Source organism: Rhinolophus sinicus, chromosome 3, assembly GCF_057876585.1.
Source record: "Rhinolophus sinicus isolate RSI-liver-muscle chromosome 3, RSI-T2T, whole genome shotgun sequence".
In the NCBI taxonomy this organism is placed as follows: Eukaryota; Metazoa; Chordata; class Mammalia; order Chiroptera; family Rhinolophidae; genus Rhinolophus; species Rhinolophus sinicus.
Window position 1 is genome coordinate 78,054,195 of NC_142503.1, and position 18,022 is coordinate 78,072,216.

General features: G+C 43.6%; 1 protein-coding gene across 8 annotated transcripts in view; it reads right to left on the reverse strand.

Moving 5' to 3' along the window:
- TRIM36 (tripartite motif containing 36) overlaps positions 1-17,815 on the reverse strand; it is a 43,510-nt gene extending 25,695 nt beyond the window's left edge. For 2 of the 8 annotated variants that reach the window (XM_019727811.3, XM_019727807.3), the window contains exons 1-3: positions 17,208-17,815; positions 5,814-6,048; positions 305-334 (exon numbers count right to left, since the gene is read on the reverse strand). In XM_019727811.3, the coding sequence (XP_019583370.3) occupies positions 305-334; positions 5,814-6,048; positions 17,208-17,270 (328 nt within the window). In that variant the 5' untranslated portion in view covers positions 17,271-17,815. Of the gene's footprint in view, positions 1-304; positions 335-5,813; positions 6,049-7,703; positions 8,010-17,207 lie in introns of those variants that run through there. The other 6 variants (XM_019727814.3, XM_019727813.3, XM_074328594.2 and 3 more) reach the window with 5 other exon arrangements.
- Positions 17,816-18,022: the final 207 nt, after the last annotated feature.

Sequence of the window (18,022 nt, forward strand, 5' to 3'; positions counted from 1 at the left end):
AGGATTTTGAAGGTAACTGGTATTTTAAAAGCTAACAACAGGGGTATATCATTTTCTTCAAAAATATCTTGTCATGTGTATTGACAAAATGCAAGCACTAATAATCAGTGCTCCTTTTAAAAACATCAGAACTTGCTGGAAATTTAGTCCTGTTGACCTTTAATTCATTTCAGCCGAATTTGTTTATTTTCTATAAAGTTTTGAAGACTTGACCACTGATGTTTAAAAACTTTACACAAGGTTATTTAATTTATATCTAACACTATACTGCCTGCGGCCACACGAGCAATAAAGCATTTTCTACCTCTCCACCCCAAAGATCTCCGTTGTGGTGCTGTGAACAATGAACAGAAAGCTGGATTTAGAATTTTATTTCAAAGAGAAGATTCACAACTCGTTAACAAAAGATAAAGCAGTTAACTGTGTTCTGCACATAACACAATTATTGAATTCACAGTAAAAAATGTGTTTTTCCTGGTACGTGGTATTTATGAAGCCATCACTGTAAAACATTTACCAAGCTTATCTTAGAGTTCCGAATTATTCATTGTTGGCGCAGCACTTATAGATTCGAGGTTTTTTAAACAATCACATTTCCGGTAACTGCTGAAAATACAAAGGCAAATCAAGAACCCTGTTTGATATTTTAACGATGTAAATAACACTGTAAATAAACATTACAAAATAAAATATAAAATAGGGGGAAAGGTTGCATATATATGACCGAAAATGTACAGTAATATAGCTTTTATTTTTGCATAATTTAATATGCTATTGTTATACACACAGACCTTACTCTCTTTTCAAGGCATACTTTTATTTTAATAATCTGTCCAATGCAATGCTATTCAAAAGGAATATGTAAGCCAAAAATGTAAGCCACATGTCATTTTAAATTTTCTAACCAGATAAAAAGGAAATAAGTGAAATTAAATTTTAATAATACATGTTACTTAATCCAATATATCCAAAATGCTATCACTTCAAAATGTAATCAATATAAACATTATAGATATTTTATATATTTTTTTCATTCTAAGTGTTCTAAATCCAGCATGTACTTTTACACTTACAGTACATCTTAATTCAGACTAGCTCATGTCAATGCTCAACAGCCACATGTCGCTAGTAGCTAATGTACTGGACAGGCCAGGTCTGACAATCCCTTTATTAAACCAACGACAAGACTAATCTTTAGAATTCTATTCCTCCCACACCAATTACTCAGAACAGGGCTTCTGGTTCCCTTCTCAAGCATGTCTAAATGGCAAAAATTAAGAAACTGCCAAAAAAAAAAAAAAGGATCATTACTTACCCATGAATTTATGTTTGAATCTATCCAAAGAAAAATCACAGGCAAATGCCCCATAAATGGAGGGTAAGTGACATTATATTTGTAACACAATGACTTCTACTAGCTTAAAACTGGTGAGCATGAGGGGTTAAATCCTAAAGTGTGCATTCATTTGCTAAAAACCTCCAAGATCAATTACTATTTGAATGCTCTATCTGTAGTTGTTAACTTGCTCTATATGAAGGATTGTGTTCTAATTATTGCATCTCTGATGAAGCTCTCTGTACAATGTTAGACTATATGCTTCTTTGAAAAAGGAGGGATAACTCTAGCTTTGTTATTACTCTTCAGCATTTTAACCAGATCCCATAACTAGCAGGTAACTTAAATATTTGGCAAATGAATGAATGCAACTGATATGCAGTAAGACACAGCACGTCAGGGCTGGAGAAAATATGGCAGTTGACCGTAACTGGCTTGACCTACCACTAAAGGCAGAAATCCCCTCTATAATATTTGCAAATGGTGGTCCCCTATCCATTATTTAAAACAAAGACTCCGAACGAATGGCCCAACAGCTGGATGCATGAGAGTTAAAGATGTGTTTTGGCTGCCCTGCCCTATGTTGAGTTGGCATGGTGGTTTTTTTTGTTTTTGTTTTTCCAGGTTCTATGGAGTTTTATTTTTTTTAAATTTTATTAGTTTCAGGTGCACAAGACAAAGCAAAACTTAGACATTTATCATTTATATCCCTCACACGGTGTGAACCCCCTGCCACCTATCCACTATCCCTCTGACATCGCACAGAGCCAATACATTTCCACTGTCTCTATTCCTAATGCTGTACTCCGCTTCCTGTAACAATATACATACAAATATATAAATATACATACATATATATATATTTATATAAAATTATAGTTGGCATTCAGTATTGTTCAGCTTCAGGTGTAGTGCAGAGATCAGGCATCTACATCATTCCTGAGGTGGTCTCCCAAATGGGACAAGTGTCCATCGGATACCCTACAGAATCTTTACATTATTGATTACGTTCCCCAAATTAATTGGTGTTTTTAAATGATTGGAAATAAATGCCAACATTTAAAAAACAGAATTTGCATCAAAATCACTATCATGTTTGTGTGGGAGGAGTGACAATCCAGCACTCCCAAACCCATATGATAATTTACTAGTGCCAAGTGGCTACTGCCCCGGTAAGACAAGGCATCCATTCTCGTCTCCACAGTCCTGAATCATGCCCCGTCTCCACCGGGGAAAGCCTCGAGTCAAGCTGGCTGCTGACACTTGGGCTTCTGGTTTTCTTATAGTTAAGTTAATGGGAAAACGAAATATTAATTCTCTCTCTACCTATCTCAAAGAAGTAAAATAAAAGAGTCCTGTACTGCGGGGAGGGCTGCTTAATTTGGCCCCGGCCGCATACAAATTTGAACTCTAATTTACATACTTCTAGTGACAGGGATCTGACAAAATTACGCAGCACACTTCATTTTTGGGCAGCCTTAGGTGTTGGTTTTCTCTCATGGTAAGTTGAAATCTGTCTTCCTAGTTCATCTATTCATTGATCTGGAATTATTGCCGTGAAGATACCCAGTGTATTATTCTCTTCCACAAGACAGCCATCATATTCTGCAGTTGTCCCTACTCCAAGTTAAATGTTCTTTTTTTTTAACATTTTTTATTAGTTTCAGTTGCACAAAACAATGCAATAGCCAGACAGCTATCATTTATATGCCTCACACAGTGACAGCCCCCCTCTCCCCATCCACTACCCCTCTGACATCGCACACAGCCACTACATTTCCACTGTCTCCATTCCTAATGCTATCAAGTTAAATATTCTTATTGTCTATAATTGTTCTTCCCAGAAAAGTTTCTAACTTCCTCCCTCAGAACATAATCCAGCTTAACAGGGTTCTTTAGAGAGGAGAACATCTCAGTAATTCTATTTCTGATCTAGACAGAGTAATGTGTGGTGAAATAGATCTCTCGTCCTAGGAAAAAATGTCATTATCATTGAGTATAAGCTATTACGGCATACTTTGCACAAATCTGGTAGCAGAGGCTCATCATTAACATCCACTCAACAAATATTTATGAGACATCTACCGAGTACTGTGCAAGGCATAAATTCCTGAAAACAGAAACTCTTCACTATATTTCATCAGGTTAACTATAATTCATCCCTGCTTCATATTAATCTCATATAAAAACTAACCAAATCTTAAGATTAGAAGCCTACATAAAATACAGCAGTTCATAAAATACATACGTGAGCTCAATCTAATTAGAAATAAAAATACTAATACATAACTAAAAATTCCTTTTAATAACATTCTATACTAAATATTAATATACAAAAAGTGAGTTTTCCTTGGTCAATCAAGCAGGGGTCCTTAATTAGCCAATGAGGAGGATCTACCAATAGAATATCAGGCTGTATCTGTAGGATGATTTCAACCTGCTACTGCCTTTCCTCCCTCCTCAGTGTGCCAGTTTCCTAGCAGGAAGGGAAACAAAAATGATGACTTCACAATGAACATAACCCTCTCCAACTTCAAGTCCCTGCACTCCCAGTTACCTAATGCTTTTTTTTTGTATAGTCATGCACTGCATAACGACATTTTGGTCAAGGACGGACTGCATATCCAACAGTGGTCCTGTAAGATTACAGTGGATCTGAAAAATCCCTATCACCTAGTGACATCGCAGTCATCCTAACGTCACAGCACAACACATTACTCATGTGTTTGTGGTGATGCTGGTGTAAACAAACCTACTGCAGCTGCCAGCTGTATAAAAGTATAGCACATACAATTACATACAGTATATAATACTTGGTAATGATAATAAACAACTGTTACTGGTTTATGTATTTACTATATTATCAGTAATTTTAGAGTGCACTCTTCCTACTTATAAAAAAAAGTTTGCTGTAAAACACTGTCATATTATACCAGCAGCAGTCTCGTACATCTCATGCGTCCTTTGTCTCTTGATTTCATCATTTTCTCTTGTGCTTGATTTAATCTCGTGCTGTTTTGTACAGTAACATGCTGTACAGGTTTGTAGCCTGGGAGCAACAGGCTGTGCAATACAGCCTAGGTGTGTGGTAGGCCAGACCATCTAGGTTTGTGTTAAGTGCCCTCTATGATATTCACACAAACGTGAAACTGCCTAATGATGCATTTCAGAACGTATGTGTGTCATTAAAAGGCACATAACTGTATACATATTACTTTTATGTGTGCAAAATACTTCCCAAGTAATTAGTGATTACCATTTAAAGAAAAATACATGTTTTTCAAATAGTGTAACACTACTCTTACAACAAATCTACTCTTAATCTGCTCTCCTATGGAGCACAAAGACATAAACATTGCCCAAGGAGACTCTGTATCACAGCATGAACCAAAAACTACGATTCTCTAAAATGTAAATAAGGAGAAAGATTCTTTTCTGGTTAGAAAAGTTTTTTTTTACAAGATTAAAAAGTCACCATAAGAGGAAGGAATGGACAGAGTGGAGGAAAGAAGTAAACTTAAAACTTCAAAGCCCAAGTTGGGCAGAGTTGAAGTCCTGAAACCTGGTACTAATGGGCACTCATGTACTCTGCCTCCTTACAAAGGAGGGCCAAGCGCAATGGTGTGTTTCTACCCAACCTCTGCCTCCCCTTGGTCCTCACTGCTGATTTGGGCCCTTAATTCCCCAGTGGCCCTATTCCTAGTGATTTCAAATTAATGTTCATCTACATTAATCCTGCCATGGATGTCCAGAAGAAAGACTGTAACACTATTCCCAACAAGAAACAATTTAAGCTTTGGTTATATTATAAGGTACAATATGTGTGCTATATGTTTAATTAGATCTACTTCTATCATTACTACAGAATTGCACTATTTAGTTGTTCAAAACCTTTCTTTTAAAAAAAATGGGTTAAAAATGTCTTAAGAAAATAAAATCCTCAGGTGGAATAAAATGATACCAAATAATTCCTCTACGAAGTCCTTTAGGCCTATCGTGTTTCCCCGAAAATAAGACATAGCCAGACAATCAGCTCTAATGTGTCTTTTGAAGCAAAAATTAATATAAGACCTGGTCTTATTTTACTATAAGTCTGGGTATGATACGATATGATATGATACGATATGATGTAATATGAATATTATATAATGCAACATATTACTATATATAGGTGTTGCCCTAGTAAGTACTTTGGTCATCCATTATTTCATCCCTCATATAAAGGACATCACAGGGTAAGAGATCCCCTAAAATACAGACACAGTTAGTAAGGGTATTAACACAAATTTGGTGTTTAATATCCAACTTTAAGTGCATATCAAAAGACAATAAGAATTCATTTTCACATTTTAAAAGGGGGTCCTTTATAACTACAGTTTTAGTTTATTCACTGAAAAGCTTAAACCTCAAAATGACAAAAATAATTTTCCTTCCAGTTATCACTGAAAATCCCCGACCCCAAGGTTCTACCACATACCTGGTCTGTTAATCTTGTCAATTTTATCCATGCTAGGAGAGGGGAACCGAAGTCGAGGACTGCTCTGATTGGAGTTGTCTGATCCCACATCATTGACAGAATCATCATGTGTCAGTAAGAGTTCTTTTACACATTTATGACAGATACTATGTTGACAAGGGAGAATCAACGGGTGGGTGAACAGCTCCTTGCATGCTGGGCAAATAAGCTCTCTTTCGATATTCTTAATGGTAACCTTAAATTGAGAAAAAGAAATCAGATTCAAACGCTCTTAGTGAGTGAATATATTAACATGCTCATACTTTTTGTATAAGTACATGTGTTTACCTTTCCAAAAAGAATTAAGAAAACAGGTGTTGTTTTTTTTTTAACCTGAAGCTCCTTTTTGGCTATGAAACGCTATACCATCAACCCCCCTCAACATCCAATAGCTTAGAACTTAAGGGACATGAGATGGTAAAAACTGAAGTATGAGAAAAATTAGCAGAAAATATTAGGGGACGATAATATTTCATCAAGTATGAAGTTAGTAAATCATCATTAATTCATTGATTTAGGACTTCAGTGAAGTCCTGAAAGCAGATTACTTCAATAAAAAAATTAAGAACGTAGCACAAGAATAAGACTATTCCTATTTAACACATGAACTTTGTGACTGGTAAATAAGAGCTGGTAAAAACTGGGTTCACCAGGATGTTCGTGGAACCCTACTTGACATCTATTTACAAGCCAAATTATCAGCAATTTTCTATATTAAACATGACCATTTTGCACATGCTGCAACTGTAATGTAGGTAAAAATGCTTGACGTTCTCAATGCTGCAATATCAAAGCAGTTACCTCAAAAGCGCTTTATGAATATTGAAAGAGTGTACAAGATTAGAAGGCACCACTGTAAGTGCTCTCAATACTTCAAGCTTGCATTATTTTCAATGAGAAATATGCAGACTCATAACAACTAAAGAGCTTTGATAACCTCATACCAGTTTTCCCGTCCTTTCCCTATGTGTTTTCCCCCCATGTAACACAAACTTCAGACGCTATGAATCTAACTATATTCAGCATCCCCGCAATTGTAATGATAGTCCAATTTTAAAGTACTCATAACCTTGTACAATCATTTCAACCACTAGAAATACACAGAAAATTAAAATTGAATTGAGTCGTTACGTTTTTTAATTGATGGATATAAAGTAATCCTTACCCAAAAGAAAAATTCGTGTTCATGCTGCATTCATTGAGGGGGAAATGATCTGATTAAGAGAAATGTGATGGGGGGGGGGGTTCCCACAATTAAGCTGTTTCAAAATAAATGAGGTTCGACGGGAAACTAACAAGTTTGCATACTCGATCCCTTCCAACAAAACCACTTGTAGTCCGACAGCTGCCAAAGCCAGGCCGCCTCCGGCGAGCAGGCACAGCCGGGGAGGCGCCTTGCGCGCGGTGACTGCGGGCCGAGTCTGGCGGAGCCCGCGGGGGTCCGAGCGGGACTCGAGCGCTCCCAGACAAAGGACGGCGGGACACGCGCCCAGAGACACGACGGGCACCTGACTCCCTAAAGGGAACTAATTCTCCAGCCCTGAACTCCATTCAAGTGCCCCGCCCGGACTCCCCGAGGTGCTCAGGTGGGCGATAACCGCACCCGAGTGGTGCCCTCTTCCGGGCCCAGGTGACCCCTTCTCCGACCCACCGAGTGGCAGGGATGAGGCGCACGGGGTTGCGGAACCCGGCCCCGGGCGGCGAAGAGGAAGCGGGGCCACCACACAGCAGCCCTGGCGCCTCCGCAGCAGTGGCTCCCTCCCGGCTCACCGCGGAGGGAAGAGAGACCCAGGGGCCCCGGCGCGCCGCCATCGTGAGTGAGGAAGCCGCCTGCCCCTGTCCCCGACTCACCAGCGAGTCGGAACCATCCCCCTCCATGCTAGCCTTCTGCCAGGTGTCATCCACAGCAGGGTCCAAACAGGCAGACGGGCGCCGGGCAGGGTCTGGTGGGCGGGTCCCTGAGGCGGCCGGAGAGCCTCGACTCGGAGCCGGAGGGCGAGCTGGTCAGCCAGACCCGGCCAGCGGACCGACGCGGCGAGTAGGCCGGGGCGGGCGAGAGCACAGGCGCGGAGAGCCGAGCTTCGCTCCCTGCGATGGCCCCGGAATCCCGCCCCGCTGCCGGCTGCGGCGGCGGATCTTGGGGACTGCGGCTGGGCGGGCGGACGCGGGCGCAGTGGAGGGGCGGGGCCGGGGCGGGGCCGGGGCGGGGCCGGGCGGGGCGGGCGGGGCGGCGCCGTCGCCCGGGCAACAGCGCCCACCGCACAAAGGAGGAGGGGCTGCGGGAAGCTGGGAGGCTCAGCGACCCAGCAGCAGGACGGGGGTGTGGCGCGCGGTGGGGTCCCAGCTCCCTCCGCCACCGCCTCTGCCCGGCCCCTCTCGCCCCTCACTCCCACCGGGTTGCAGCCGTGGTCGGAAGTGCGGGGGAGGCGGAGGCTGAGGGCTGCGCCCGGGAGGGACAGGGGTGGAGCTGTCCTGCAGAGCTGCGACCCACTGCAGCCCTGGCCTCAGGCCCGGGCGGCTCCTTACGCTTTCATTTTGCTTTCGCTAATCTTTGATAAAGCGCGGTGCCAAGCATCACAGACAAGTCCCGTTTCCTAAGGACGCTAGACCCGGCGGCGGCACTGCGGGCGGGCTCGGACCGCCTTCCCTGTGCCGTCGCACGGAGCACCGCAGAGCCACGCTGAGGAGGCGACCAGGACGAGACCCCGCCTACCCCACTCCTGCCAGGGCCGGGGTCTCCCCTAGTGGGTCCCTGTCCCCAGCCGGCTCTCTTCCTGCCCGACTCGTACGGTGAACTTCACAGTCCCTGACAGGTCGCCAACCACTCATCGTCCGCTTTCTGCTTCTGCTTTTATACACCCGGGCGCGGCGCTGTCACGGACGACACGACATGTTCTTGCCAAGTGGCGCGGCGACAGGCCGCAGAGTTGGGGTCGCTCTCCCGGCTGCTGGACAGGATTTGAATTCAACAGATGGCGGCAAGGGAGCGCCTGCCCCACTTGGGGTCTGCGCCCTGCTCCGCCCCCGCAGCTGCTCTGCGGTTCCCCGCCCCAGCGCCCCCTCTCCCCACACACACGCTCCTGCGGACAGAGGGCGCGGGGAAGCGGGGACATCTGGTCAGGAGCTGCGCCGGCACCCACGCACCCGCGTGGTAGGCGCCCGCCGAGTGTTAGTTAAAGCGGGCTTCGGACAGCTCCGGGAGTAGCAGCGTGAAATTCACCTGCCAAGGCTCAAGCGCGTTTCTTCTATCTTGTTTTCAAAGCAAACGGAAAACAAATTAACCTGGAATTGTTGGAAGTCGTAATTTTACGAGTAGGTCACGCCACCGCCTTCCCGGCTAAATAATTCCATCCTTACATACAGACTGAGGAAAAGGGCGCTCTAAACAGCTAGGGGAAGAGACTACAGAGCTGTAGCGCGCGGTATCCCGTTTAGGTTTTGAAATGCTTCCTACTTTTATTTCCTACTTGGGAGATGTCTCTCGCTGTGGAAAGGTCTGTTGTCTTCGCACAGCACTGTCAAGAGTGGTAGCTTCTTCTCCAGCCCGGCAATTAAACAACGATGTAGCAGTGTAGAATTAAGAACAGCAAGGGACCATAGCAATGGTCTTTAATGCAAACCCCTCAATTTACAGATGAGGTGCAGAGAGGATGAATGCCTTGCCGGCTAACGGCTAACGACTGGACCTTTGTGGTCAAGATGTAATGCCTGTTCCCGTGGCCCCACGTGCTGGAGTTGAGGCTGCCTTCTTTCCACAGATTTGAAGCATCCTAATCAGGAGGCAAATGAGGAAAATAACGAATGCCTGTGTAATTTAGTTGCCTATAACATGTACTACACCATGTTCCCATATAGATTTTTAAAAGTTCAACCATTAAGAAGCATTATACCGTAAGTCAGTTTGTTTTTAACACTGGTCTTGGGTTAAATAATTCCCCTCTAGCTGTAATCTCTTATCAGCACACTTAAATAGCGCTTTGGTCCAAAACTAACTAGTTAACAGAGTAAAGAGATTAGAAGGCTTCATTAACACGAATAAACATAAAATATGTATAACGACAATATTTGGCTGAAAATAAATTCAGAAGCCCTTCCATTATGCAAATCAAACTTCAATGAGCTATCATTTTCCACCTGATTCTCTCAAAGTTCAAAAATTATGTTAATACACTTGGCAAGAATGTGGGGAACTAGGCACTTCCAAACGTTTTTGTGATAGTATAGAGTGGTATAGCTTATTTGAAGGGAAATTTTGCAAGAGCTATTAAAAATTGTAAATGCTTATACCTTGACTCAGCAATTCTACTAAAAATGTTCCCACTGAAAGATTTATTTACAAAAACGCGTACAATGATTTTAATTGATACCTTATTTATAAAAACTAAATTTCTATCACCCATAATGTACTTCCATACCATGGAATACTATACAGCAGTTAAAGTGAATGTACTGATGAAAAGCGATTTCTAAAATGTAGTGATAAAAAAAGTGCAAAACTTTTTTTTTTTGGATTCTGTATAAAATAAGACAGGCATATGTGCTTATATGGGCAAATAAGTAAATAAAAATAAGTCTCTGAAATAGAGCACAAAAATGTTAATACAGTCCAGTATGGAAGACACTTTTCAGTTACATTGTATTGTATTATTTGAACTTTACAGTATGTTTTACTTCTAGAAACTTTTTAATGTAATTTAATCCATAAACTTTTAAAAGCAAAAAAGGGGAGGAATATTGGAAAGAAGATAGCAAATATAAAACCACCATCCTAAACTATCATTCTTCCACTTCCTTAGTCATTTCTACCCACTTTGGCGGCCATGCTTTGTGTCATCTCATCCATTTCTCTCAACATCCATACATTCCAGCCTTCCAGTTACAAAGATACCAAGATCCTTCCCAGTTCCTCCAGTTAAAATCCTGTGTGTGTGTGTGGGGGGGTGTCTGTAAATCCTTTTCTCTCCTTCCCCTTGCACCTCTGGTCAGCCTCCTTTTCCCAGGCCAACATTACCAAGCCTACCGATTAGGAATTAACAGATGACTTTCCATATGTGTAAGTTGCTGTCCTTATAGCTCATTTGCACGGGGACAAAATAAGCTAAGGTCCTGGACCTCAAGCAACTTTGTGTATGAATATAACCAGGAGGGGATATATGTGCATGTGAATGTATATGGATGTTTGTGTGTTGGGGGGCAAGGAGGTAAACTGGTAATAACTCAAAATGAGTCTACTATAGTTTGGAGGGCCTGTAATACCATGCTTCCTTTCTGTAGACATTGGGACGCTTTTACAGGCTTTTAAGTTCCAATGACATGAAAGATCTGTACTGTTTTGTTTTTGAAATCATTATTCCCCCGATTTACATTGCATATGCTATCCCTTGGTGCCTACCTCTCCTTAGTTTGGAATTACCTAGCACCTCCTCTTCCAATAGTTTCTTTAAAAATATGGGTCAAAATTCAACACAAGGAAGCTTATTTCATGCCTGCCCCACCCCAAGTCCACAGATCTTCAGTACTCTTTATGTACTTATTCACTTTACGTACATATTTACTCATTATGGTATCTCCTGCTTGTTGGTATTGCTTAATTGCTCTTCTATCACAGAAGCATGAGCTATGTCACATCTATCTGCTGTATGAAGTCCAAAAGGTCAGGGAAAGATGTCAATTTTCTCCTACTTGACCTGCTAAACAACCACCACTTCCCCAACACACACACACACACACACACACACACACACACACACACACACACACACACAGCATCATCATCCTGGTTTGGTAAAACTAAGACTCAATAAATATTCATTACCCAACATTTAAAATATAAACCCGTTACCCTTTAGGTTATGTCCTACTCACTAAACTGACCTAGACTCTTTCCATACTGATTCCTAATACCCAACAAGAGATTAAATTCCTGGTGCATAATTCAGTCAGCGATGTGAGGCACCACTGGCTCTTAATCTGTTTGGTCTGAGATCAAACAGCCAGGGTCCCATTCTGTTAGTACTTCCTGAAGAAGAAGGTGATATGGCCACATCCTCCTAAACCTTGCCTCCTGATGGGAACCCCTAATCATCAAACAAACTAGGTACAAAATTCAGAGAGCCCTGGATTTAGGGGAAATAAGGAAGATGGCAAATGAAGTGAATCACAGGATTTCACAGCAATTGGCACATGCACTATCTACGCTGCTTGGTATCAGGAGGTTACAGGTGAAGAGACAATAAATGGCATTTATCAGTTATTAACCCAAGCCTTAGAGGGACCAGGCTCACCTGTCATAAAGTGTTTCTATGGGAACAACCTCAGGGGAGGGAGTCCAGCAAGCCAGGAAGTTCAGATTTCCACTGCCTAGCCAAATCCTACTCAAGTTTCAAGCTACAGGTCTACAGCCTCTTTTCTCATTAGTCTAGTTTTCATTGATTAGCTCCCCTTACTCTGAACTCCTTTAGCATTTAGAGTCTTACCATTCAGTCTAACATGATTACACACACTCATTTCATACACTAATGTTTGAGGTCTTGAAAGCCTTATCTACCCATCCATTTCAGCTTTTGTTTCTTTGTTTTAAGAGAAAATCCAGTGGGCATTTATCTACTAACTGATAGCACCAGACCAACAATTTGAAATTTGATGAGAGGAACACAGTGCTGCTCTGGCAGGCATTTTCCCAGTAATGGCAGGAGTGTACTGGTGGGCAAAGGGGTGTCTTGACCACCATGAGGTGAACAACACTGGTAATATTGAGAGGTTGTTAGCAGGTCCCCTTTGACCATATTTTATTATTCCTACATTTAGGCATCATAGGTTTAGCAAATAAAAACACAGGCCAGACACCCTGTTAAATTGGATTTTCAGATACATAATGCAAGTTTTTGTAACACAAGCAAGTCCCAGATATTGAAGGGGACATAGTTATGCTAAAAAAATCAAAAACAAAAAACAACAGCTATTATTTATCTGAAATTCAAATTTAACCCTACATCCTGTATTTTATCTGGCAACTCTACCTCCACTTGTTAATGACCACACTTTGGATATAAAGTGTCTCAAGACCCAACCTTGTTGTCATAGTAGCTAGATGTAATAGCTTTCATTTACTGAGGGCCTACTATGTGCCAATAATCGGGAACTTTGCATAAAATATTCATTTAAGCCTTGCAATAACCCTGTGAAATAGGTATAATTCCCTTCTGAGGGAACATATAATAACCACAACCCCTCCCCACCTCCACCCACAGATTACATAGTACCCTCAAGGTCACACTATAAGATACCAAAGAACCAAGATTCAAACCTGGTCTCACTTGTGTCCTTATTGCACTGCTCACAAGTAAATATAAAACATGGTATTTTCAACTTCATAAAAAACCTGATTTAAACATTCTTTTAGAAAATAGTTTAAGGGGTACTTTTCTTCAAATTATCTTTTGAACAATGTAGTAAAAAATATCAGAGGAAAATTATAATGATATTTATGAAATTAGCTATTTTCAAGTGACATTGCTAAAGTCTAAATCTTCTGTTTGCCTAACACATTTCACCCAATCCCAAGACTGTATATATATATATATATATATATATATATATATATATACATATATATGTATATGTATATATATATATATATATATATATGAATACTTTGCAGTGGACACCTTAGTATTATCACCCAGTTTAGATATCAGTTGTGTGACCTACTATCTATTGAGCGTTCTAAAACAGATCATTTGGTATTTTGGTTTTGGTCCCAGAAGAAGTTTAAGACTTTGAATTAGTCTGGATTTGAGGATTTTCTAAACCTAAATTCTCAGAGTACAAGCATCTTCTTTTTTAAAGTAAATTGTGTTTATAAAAGTTCTTGAAATTTTTGTGCCTAAAAGTTGTTCAAAGTTAAAAGTAATAATTCACCAATGGAATCATTTCCTGTTTCTCTAACAAAATTAAATGTAGGTATTCCAAAGCCTCTATTATTTTGCTCAAACTATTGTACTCTTTGGCAGTGCCTGAACAGTAACTACTGAATGATGAGAAACAAGAAGTACTTTCCGCCCATTTATACATAAATATAAATATGTTAAATATTCTAAATATATGAGGTATACTAAATTTAAATTCTTCTATCTTTGTTGTCATCGAATCTTCATTATATGGTTCCAGAAGAGTGCATGATGATGTAAAGGGAAGATGTGTATGAAGATGATAAAAAAAAAAAAAAAAAACTAGTGAGGCAAATCTTTCTAGAGATCAGAACAGTTTGAATATACTGCTTTGAATAATCTTAGATATTGATCACAGATTTGGAAAGCTCTCTTTTAGCCCAAAGAGACAAGTTACAAAAGAAACAGGAACAAAAAGCAGCTTCCAGAAATTGTACTAATTTCTCTGATAGTGAAATATAAGGACGTCCATTTACATTGATTTTTTAAACCTCTTGAGAATTATTGGAGATATTAACTATACTTAAAAGGTATTGTTTCACAAGCAGAAAGATCACATTGGTAGAGATCACTGTGTACGTTAAATATTAAAGTAATCATGACAATAGAGGAAAATAACCTGATCAGGTTTGTCATGTGGGTTTTAGGTTTCCCTGAAATGAAAGGCTCACCTCCCACATTCAGAGAACACACAATAAACTAATTTAATTTAAAAGAGACAGACAGCAAACTGCTGCTATAGAAGAAGGTAGAGGATTGGAGTGAAGTTCCACCTTTTACTCTGTAAAACTTTCTGGAAAGGATGAGTATTTTTGCAAAACCGTGTATTAATTTCATAAAGTTTTAAAGCCATCAGAGAAAAGTGAAAGAAATTATGGTGATGGTCAACCTACTGGTCTCAACTTTGAAGGAAGGGAAGGTAGAAGAAGGGGGCAGGAGGACGATGGCTCTCTGCTCCCCTTTAACTCAGCAAAATGGAACCTAAACTCCTCAGAGGAAAATAAAACAAGTAAATCTCAAAGTTCTACTCTCTGTGGCTAATACTCAAGAGAGACATTCAGTGTTCAAATCCTGTATAATCATGCACAAAGTGAGGGTTTTAAATGGAGTTGGGGGAGGGCGGTGAGGAGACTGGACAGTTGAAATGGTTCTAAGCCTACCCCTGTCACACACACACACACACACACACACACACACACACACACACACACACCACCATCTCAAAAAAAAAAGAGAGAGAACAGAGGGCGGAACTGTCCCAAGTTCTTACTGTGAGAGCCTGCTTTCCAGCCTCAGAGATTCCACAGGGGCATCCAGTCTCTCTGACTTTGGAAGTCAGCTGAGAATGCTGTGTTTGCTGCAGGCCTCATTACTACCGAAGAAGCTGTGCCTAGTCAAGAGTGAAGCAAGGAAGTTCAGTGGATGAAAACCAGGCTATTTTGTTTTTGTATAGCGGTAAACACATTGCCAATTCTGAGAGGTTTGTTTTTATTTACCTTTACTTTATTATAAGAAGTTTGAAGGGTTCACTAATGGTTCTGCCCTACTTCACAGTTTACCGGTCTGCTTCATAATCACCTGGGGTGTCAACATGCAGATCTCTGGGTCCCATCCCTGAACTATGCTCTCAGAATTTAAAGTTTTGCCCGCTTTTTGAAGGATAGTATTAGCTAGCTAATACAATGCTGGCTTACTTTGAAGAATGTCTGACACCACAAGGCCAAACTCACTTCAGCCATCTTATTCCCCATCCCATCAAGAGTGGTCCATTAATCAACAAAAGGCATCCTCCTTCCTCCTCCACCCTCTCCTGCACCTTCCCCCACAGCGTCCGAGCTCCAGTGCCCCTGGGTCCTGCTGTGCGCTTTGGGGGGGGGGGCGGGGGGCGGGGAGGAAGGGGGCGAGTTCTGGTCCAGTGGCTGCGCACCTCTTCGCAGCTCTAAAACAGCATTTCCTTCTGGACATCTCCTCCCCCCAGGGTCGGTCCTCCAGAAGGTGGGTGGAGAGGGCTGTGGTACGCAACCTAGGTCCGGGCGGTGGCCAAGGAGAGGCTATTTGGGGCGACAAGGAGCTTGGATGTGCGGGCCTGACTGTGGGACGGCCCTCGACGTGCAGGATGGAGCCCGGGTGTAGGAAGACAAACGGAACAAGGGTCCTCCGTTTGTACTTACGGTCTTGGGCTGTAATTGTTAGGGGCAGCCCGAAGCACAGCCCCTGCCTTAAAAATGTTAAGAACTATTCTATTTCACATGCGTGTATTCCGTGTTTGCAGAACAGGAGAGAGCATTCAGGGAGGCGCACGGCTTGCCGGGGACGCTTTAGTGTGGGAGAGCATTAAACCGGATCCCCAGCCCCGAAAGCCACAGGACTATGTGGCCTGAAGCTAAAATCACTCCATACTCTACATCCGCAGAGTTGGGGTGAGTGAGGTATGAGGCTGAAATTTCAGGGGCTCACTCCAGGCATGCAGAATCATCCTGTTCCTTTCCCAGAACCGCGCGCAGGAGTACTTTTCTCCTCTGTGCCATCACCTCTTCTAGAAACTTCAGGTGCAGAGGGCAGACGCCGTTTCTCGCTTTCTCCGCGCCTGCGAATCCCGACGCACCGCGCACCCGGCGGCCTGTGCATTTCCCGACACATCCCTCTTGCAAACATCTCTGGGCAGTTTCTCTCACGCACGGCGGGGTCCAGCCTCCCCGCAAGGCTTTCTGCCCAGGCGCAGCGCCACCCAGCCCGGCCGAGGGCGTGGTCGCTAGGCACCTCCGACAGCGCCAGCCTGGGTTTGGAAAGGGCTCCCCGACAGGAGCAGGACTGAAATCCGGCTCCTGAGCATCTCGTCCTCCCCACCAAAAGAAGGTGGCTTGAAACGTTCCCGGCTTGGACCAGCCGGTAAGGACCTGGAAACGCCAAGGCGGGGCGATCAAGGGTGCTGTTTACCAGACACACCGTGGGACTTCACGCTCAAGCTAATCCCGCCCTCCCGGCCACTTCACCCGCTGTTCGGACCCTCCTTCCGCGCTTCGCGCCTGGACAGGCAGTCGCCCCCTCGAAGTCGCCACGCTTGGGCACCCCCGAGTGCATCCAGGAGCGCCCCCTCGGCCAGCGCCCGGCCCTCCTCCCCATCTTCGCACGCTGAAATCTCGCCCTCACGGTCCCGGGAGCCCCCTGCCGCCGCCCGGTTGGCCCCAAACACGCCGGAAAATCCCCCTTGGTTCATTTCCGAGATGCAGCACAATAAAGAAAAGAAGGCTAATTTGCATTGTGCAGCTGCTGGGATGCCCGGGCTGAGAGCGGAGACCCGGGAATCCCAGCCCCGCCCCGGAATGACTGGGATGCCCACAGATACCGGCCAGGTAGAGCCCGAAGTGGGGATCCAGGCCACCGCACCGCGCGCCACAGCACCTACCTTGCCTCTGGCTAGCAATTCCATGATGTAGGCAAATTCGCTCATCTCCCCCGACTCAGACATGGTTACGACGCTTCTCAAACTCTGGAGGACCGAGACGGATGCATCGAATTTGTTCCTTCTGTTTTTAGTCTTGAGTTTTTCCAAGCGCTCCGCCAGTATGCTGTTAACGAGGAAAAATGAGGAAGCGGGGAGACAAGCAAAAAGTAGGGTTGGGTGGGTGGAAAGCCATAGAGGGCTCCTGGGCAGCCGCGGCCGGCGTGCTCGGCTCTGGAGGGGTGAAGCGGTCCGGGCCCGGAGAAGTAACGGAACAAACGAGGGCGGCGGCGGCGGCAGTGGCGGTGAAATCCTCACCGGGCGGAGCCGCCCCCGAGGCCCCGCCTCCTCAGGGGTCGCTGCCCGCGCCTCCCGCCGGGGTCGGATCGCTGCCGAAACAAACACCGACACAAAAGCCAGGCCTCTCCCGGCGTGGCGCGGACCCAGCCCAGACACCCACTGGATGATTAAAGCAGTGCTGTATCGGATGCCCGGGAAGGCGGCGACCCGGAGCTCTCAGCGCGAGGACCAGGAGGAATCCCCATCACACTGGCTGGAGGTGCGAGGGCAGAAAAAATGAATGCAGAAGAGGCACAACAAAGGATCTGGCTGCCAGCGCCGAAAGGAAAAAAAAAAAAAAGTGAGGACCCAGGAAATGGCAACGGCGCATCTCAAGTCAGCCTTCCTGAAATCCAATAGGTAACAAAGACCAAGCCCAGCGCTTCTGAGATGAGAACAAACACAAGGATTGTATTTTAAACACTCTAAGTGTGTAAGGT